Genomic DNA, 6,544 nt, shown 5'->3' with positions numbered 1-6,544 from the left:
TTTCTTTTTTTTTTTTTTTTTTTATTGGTTCCAGAGTGCTCTTTGTTTCTGAAGGAAGTCTGCCCTTTGCTGTATGTGTTCATGGATTCTCCCCACTATTTTTCGTGGTTCTGGGGATCAAACCCCAGGCCTCAGGCATGCTAGACAAGCACTGTACCTCTGAGCTATATCTCCAGCCCCCCCTTTTTTTAAGTTTATTTTAATTTGTTCTATTTAGTTAGATGTGACAGTAGAATGCGTTTTGACACATTGTTCACAAATGGAGCACAGCTTCTCCTTCCTCTGGCCACCCGGGGCGGTCACTCCAGTGGTGTAATCACACACGTCTGAAGGGTGGTGGTGTCTGTCTCATTCTACCTCCTCCCCATTCCCACAGCCCCACCCCTCCCCGCACTCCCCTCTGCACAAACCAAAGTTCCTTCATTCTTCCCTCCCCTCCCACCAACTATGGCTGCCCAGTTCTTTTTATTTTGAGAATCTTGTGATGTTGCCAGGCTGGCCTTGAACTGGTGTCCTTCTGCAGCTTCCTGGGTAGCTGGGGGACGGGTGTTCCCCTTCACTTTTGTTGGGCTCCACAGAGACCCCGCAAGCAGTTTTCCAATTGGGAAGCCGCCTGCCATGCTGAGGAGGGCACAGCCCCCGCCACCTGGGTCCTTGCCCACTGGCTGTGCCCTGTGCCCGCTCAGTCTCCTCGGCCCACCAGTATTCTTCCCAAGGATGATGGTGGCCAGCCCCTGGTGGCCCTTGCTCACCGAAGGTCACCACTCAGCTAAGTGAGTGTCCAGGCAGGCTGTGGGGCAGGGGCCAGGGATTGGCCTTCTGCAGAGTCAGGGTGGATGGATTGAGGTCCTGGGAGGCCCCACGGCGGTCATCTCCTTGGTGACGGCATCTGAGCTCCCCGACTCCTGCCCTGACCAGGGCATTGGGGATCGCTTGGCCCAAGGTGGGGGTTTTCCCTCACAGAGGAGGGGACGTGAATCTGGGCTGGAGGCCAGAGGTGTGGACAGCTCAGGGACTGGTGTTGAGGGCTCTCACAGAGGACAGCTGCTTGACTGGACTCCTCCTTTCCCTCTGGCCCTCGTCCACGTCCTTGGAGTGCCTTCCTCCGGCCACCCCAGGGTGACCACAGACACTTCCCTAAAGCATGCTCAGGAGACCTGGGCCATGGAAGGAGCTTTACTGAGAAGCCTGGGTGGGAACAGGACTGCCGGGTGGAGGTGGACGAGGCTGTGGGCGGGAGGGGACCCCTCTCCAGCCTGTGGGACCCCTCTGCCCAGCCCAAGAGACTACAGGGATGGGGCCAGGCCCTGGGCTGGCTGCCTCCCGTGGTGGGGACCATGGCTCTGGGCCTCAGTGTGTTTTCTGGTTGTTGGGGGCCATCCTGAGGACTCTGGGCCTGGGTGAGTCCCGGCGGTCAGCGCCCATCCTGTGGCCGGGAGCCCTCTGCCGAAGGGCCAGACGCTGTTCTGGGCTGGTCTCAGAGTGGGTGAGGCTGTCTTGGGGAACCTTGGGGCTGAGGAACGTTCTGGACTCTGGTGCGCTGGTAGTTGGGCCCCAGCCCTGGCCCTGCCAGGGTGGGTCTGCTCCCTCCTCCCACCTGGGCAGAGCCGCAGCCCCAGGAGGCTCAGACGCGGAGGCCCGGCTGCATGGCGGGGGTGTCCTGGCTAGGCCCCCGGATGGAGGATGTTGGCGTAGTCGTGCAGGGCCTGGGGTGTGCTCCGCAGCTCTGCGGAGAAGACCCACTTCACCTGGGGAGAAGGTGTGTGTGAGGGCAGCTGTAGCTGGCCCAAGGCCTTCTGGGCCCCACCCGCCCAGGCGCCAGGCCCCACCTTGAAGAGGGTGATGGTGGCACCGTAGCTCACGCTGAGCAGGAACAGGGAGATGAAAACACAGGTGCTGGTCCACAGCCCATCCAGCTCAGCACTCTCCAGCTCCTCTGTGCACAGGTCCTGCAGGTCTAGCTCTGGGAGGACGGGCCAGTCAGTTCTCCCGGCCCAGGGAACCCCCACTGAGGCCCCCAGGAGAGGAGCTCCCTGCCTGGCCTCATATGGGACTTCCCAGAGCCCCCCGTCAGCCTTGGAGGGCTGGAGGCCCAAAGCCCACCAAGTCAGCTTGCAGCTCAGGGGATCTGGGTCTTCTGCCCTTGACTCTGTCCTCTGCCCCACAAGGCCGGGAGGCCTGGCCTGTTTCTCTCCCTCTACTTCTTCTATCTCTCCTGGCCCCAAACTTGGCCCCATGCACCCCTCCCAGAGATTGCTGGGCCCAGGAGTCTTGGTGACGGTGACGAGTCTCTGAGGGCTGGCCCAGCTGAGCAGACTCTGAGCCCAGGCCTGTGGGGTCAGAGCAGCCTCCTGGTCTGGGGGATGGGCCAGTTTGCTCGGCCTCATGCCTGTCTCTGTCGCCTGAGGTCAGTGGCCCCCCTCTATCACAGCCTGGGGTTGGGCTGGGTGGGCCTGGGGCAGGCCTGGGTGCTGGGCCCACTCCTGTGCTCCTGCTCTGAGGAGGGCCTGGTGGGAAGGTGCCTGGGTGGGGAGGCATCTCCCTTGCAGAGGGCTGTGTGCCCTCCGCCTCCAGATGCCCTGGGTGTGCACAGGCCCAGCTGGCTGTGGCTGTGCATGTGATGGGGCCTGGGTGCACATGATGGCTCTAACCCCTTGTCCTCCAGGCTCTGGAAGGGCGTGCAGCCTGCTCTGGGCTGTGGTGGACCAGGAGAGCTCAGACACTTCTGCTGTGTGTCCATCTCCCTGTCTGTGGGGTAGGGCCGCCAGGGAGGGGTGGGCCGGGGAGGCTGGGGCCATAGGGGGAGGTCTTGTGGGGGCACTGGGATCCCAGCTGAGGTGTGAGTTTCCCTTTTTGTCTTGGACCTGGGAGCCTGACTGTGTCGAGGGAAGGACTTAGAGTGGTCTGCGCATGGGCAGCCATGGGAGGCCAGGGGCAGGCCGTCCTGAGCACATGTGACACACTGTTGGGTGGGTGCTGTGAGCCCCGCTGCAGGTGCAGGGTGCTGCTGCAGGTGCCTAATGCTGCGTGATCAGTGTGTGCCCCTCTGCGGCCAGCATGTGCGGCACAGGGGCATGTGACTGGACATACGTGTGTGTGTGGCTGGTGTCTCCTTGTGTGGCTGTGGCTGGAGTGAGGCCAGCAGCAAGGCTGAGGACAGTGGGTGCTGACCCATGTGTGACCATGCAGCAGGGCAGTCAGGGCGTGGGGGTGAGTGGGCTTGACCCCTGGCCCCGTGCACAGAGGGAGGCAGAGGGCTGTCTGGGGTCTGACTCTGGCAGGGACACCTGGAGGTGTGGGGTCTTGTCGCTCCAGGGACAGAGCTGACATCTCCTGGGATGCTCACCCTGGCCCACCGAGGACCATCTCCTCCGACTCTGTGACCCTCTTTGGGGGCAGGGTCTCTGTGCCGAGCCCCATCATGTGGTGTGCTATTTGACAGACACCCCTGGTTGTTGAGCCGGGCCTCACTGCTGACCCAGCCCCTCTCAGCCCCTCTTTTGGGGCGCCCTTCTGTGGAAGATAATTCTGCCCTGCAGCCCTGCCCTCCCCAAGAATGGGCACCCAGGGCTGTGAGCAGGCTTTGCAGAGTTTATTAGGGTGGCTTCCTGGTGCATCACAACAGTGGACAGGCCTAGTGGACAGGCCTGGATGGCCTCCCTTCCTGCCCTGCTGGATGAGCGCTGTGGGGAGAGGCCGGTAGGGTGGCTTCATTTACCAGGGCTCTTGAACACGGTTTTCTCGAGGGTTCTCGGGCCAGGAAGTGCCTCGTGGACCACGCGGCAGGTGAACTTGGTATTCAGCACCCAGTCTGCCAGGGTTATCTCTAGGCGGCTGAAGATGAAGAAGGAGGGGTGGGAGGTGTTGGTCTTGAGGGGCGTTGTGGTGCTGTTCTGGTCATTGTGGACCTGCCCATTGCGAAGCCACTGCACCGAGATGTCCACGGGGAAGAAGTTCTGGATCAGGCAGGTGAGGGTGAGCTTGTCCTGGCCCCCTCGCTCCTCAGGTGGCAGGAACACGTAGACCTCGGGGGCCATGCGCTTGCCTGTGGACAAAATGGGTCAGCCCAACCTCCAGCCTCTCTGACCACTAGGGAGGCCAGCCCACCTGCCCAGGCCCGTGACTTGCCGGGGGCCTTGGTGATGGACCGAACGATGGGCTTGGGCAGCTCAGGGTGTGTCACCGTGCAGTGGTAGGTCTCGCCATCGATCCAGTCCTTGGCGTCCACTGGCAGGGTGGAGACGATGCTGAATGTAGCGTTGAGCTGCTTGTTGGCCTTCCAGGGGTCTGAGGCCACTGGCTTCCGGCTGTCCCGGGTCCAGACCACTGTCACGCCCTCTTTGCTTTCCAGGTCTACCACCAGACAGGTGAGCTTGGGCGCTGTGCGGACGTACAGGTCCAGAGGGCTGGGCGGGATCAGGTAGGTACTTATCCCTCGGGGCTCGTCATCTGTGGGGTGGGGAGAGGCAGCATGAGGCCCCCGCTCAGCCGCCTCTGGCTCCTGGGTGTCCAGGTGTCAGGGCAGTAGGGGGCCACACCTGTGCACTTCTGGGCATGGGCCCGGTAGCTGAGGCCGTGGGTTGTGACCTGGCACGTGAAGATGCTCTCTGACATCCAGTCTTCCTGGGTGACGTTGATCTTGCTGTGGGTGGAGGCCAGCTTGCCTTCCTGCGTGGGTGGGGCAATGGATGAGGCCGTTTTGAAGAGTGGCTTCTCGTCCTTCAGCCAAGTGACAACGAGGTCACCGGGGGTGTAGCCAGAAATGAGGCAATAGAGCTGGATGATGGAGTGAGACCCACTGGGGTCACAGGCTGAGTGGAAGAGCGTCACATCGGGGCCCGTGAAGTTGGAGGGCAGGCAACCTAGGACAGAGGTGTGAGCCGGGAGGTCCCCTGAGCTGCAGGTTCCTCCTCCAGGACCCCCGGCCCCGCCCAGGTCCCCAGGCACACTGGGTGCTGCCCTGCTTTGGTCCTCCCCATCCCAGCTGGGCACATTCGAGAAGTCCCTGCTGCTGTGACTGCTTTCTCCTGTGGAGGCCGCAGCAGGCCTGGCCCCACTTACCTTGGAAGGTCTTGTTGACCTGGGATGTCGATGATGGAGCATGGCCCACGCTGCAGGTGAAACTCTTCCTGGCCCACTCCCCTGGGCCGGACACGGTCACCTGGCTGGTTCTGGCCAGGAGGCCGGAGCTGAGTTTGGCGGTGGGGAAGTTCAAGGTGCTCACATTCAGGGAGCCTGTGTCCCAGGTCACGGTCACTGGCTCTGGGAAGTAGCCTGTGACCAGGCAGCCCAGCGACACAGAGGTGGGCTCGCTGCAGCAGGAGTGCAAGGGGAAGACGGACGGCTTCTGGATGGAGGCTGCGGGACAGGGTCCAGGTCAGGCCGGCCTCAGACTACCGCGCGACCCAGACTGGGGGCCCTGCTCCAGCCTAGGGGCCAGATGGCCAGGCCTGTGAGGTCCAGTCCTCACTCTCTAACTCCACCTCTTCCTCCCAAGCCCCAGGCCCAGGTGCCATTGGGACCCCTGCACCCCACCTCAAGGGCTGCAGGATCTACCCAGCCTCAGCCCTGAGGGCTGGGACAAAGGCTCTAGAACAGCAGAGACCAGGCTGTTCCCCTAGGCTGAAGCCCAGGACCCAGACACCCCAGGACCCAGGGGCTGACCCAACCCCAGATCTCCTGGGACCCAGGGAGCCACAGACCCCAGCAATTACCAGATTGTCCCTTTGTCTCTACCTCTATCCCCCATGGGGGCTGGGGACCCAGAGTCTTCCCCGACTACTAGTCTCCCTGCTCCCCCATCCCAGAATTGTGGGCTTACCATGGGGAGTCCCCTCCCTCTCCTGAGCTCTGCTCTAAGAGGCCTCGGCTCCTCAGATGTGAGCTCCTGCCTGGCCGTCCCGACGTCTCAGCCCTTGCCTGCCCGTCCAGGCTTCCCTGGGGCTCTGCCTCCCTGCCACCTCCTAGGGGAGGGTGGGAAGGGCTGACCTTGACACCACAGGCTAGAGAACAGAGGCCACCTCACAGGCCACCACAGTCCCACCCATGGTTCACACACACCTCTGTACCAGTCCCTGCCTGTCGCCAGCTGGGCTTGCTCATAAAACCAGCTCAAGGCTCCTAAAGCCCAGTGTCCAGCCCAGCTCAGTCCACCTTGCTCCACTCTGCCCCACTCTGCCCACCCCATCTAGTGAGCATGGTCCAGTGGACTTTATCCAGGACAGCCAGAATCACTCCAGGGCAAACACACTGAGGACACATTTCGCCACATCCAGTTCAACTTGGCCTAACAAAGACATGATCAGCTCAACAAAGTGGAGTTCAGTACCAGTCAGCCCAGCCCAGCAAGCCAGCCAGCTCAGCCCAGCCCAGCCCAGCCCAGCCCAGCTCAGCTCAGCCCAGCTCAGCTCAGCTCAGCCCAGCCCAGCTCAGCCCAGCCCAGCCCAGCCCAGCCCAGCTCAGCCCAGCCCAGCTCAGCCCAGCTCAGCTCAGCCCAGCTCAGCCCAGTTCAGCTCAGCTCAGCCCAGCTCAGCCCAGTTCAGCT

At 62.3% G+C, this 6,544-nt stretch overlaps 1 gene segment (V, D, J or C); it reads right to left on the bottom strand.

Annotated features, from left to right (window-relative positions):
- Window positions 1-1,664: 1,664 nt before the first annotated feature.
- Window positions 1,665-6,544, bottom strand: part of LOC143393525 (immunoglobulin heavy constant epsilon-like) — a 45,152-nt gene continuing 40,272 nt past the window's right edge. The window contains 6 exon segments of the C gene segment in view: window positions 1,665-1,748; window positions 1,830-1,963; window positions 3,719-4,045; window positions 4,129-4,449; window positions 4,539-4,862; window positions 5,062-5,358. Coding sequence covers window positions 1,665-1,748; window positions 1,830-1,963; window positions 3,719-4,045; window positions 4,129-4,449; window positions 4,539-4,862; window positions 5,062-5,358 — 1,487 coding nt within the window.

Source organism: Callospermophilus lateralis, chromosome 3, assembly GCF_048772815.1.
Source record: "Callospermophilus lateralis isolate mCalLat2 chromosome 3, mCalLat2.hap1, whole genome shotgun sequence".
Classification (NCBI taxonomy): Eukaryota; Metazoa; Chordata; class Mammalia; order Rodentia; family Sciuridae; genus Callospermophilus; species Callospermophilus lateralis.
This window is presented reverse-complemented; position numbering and strand designations above follow the sequence as displayed.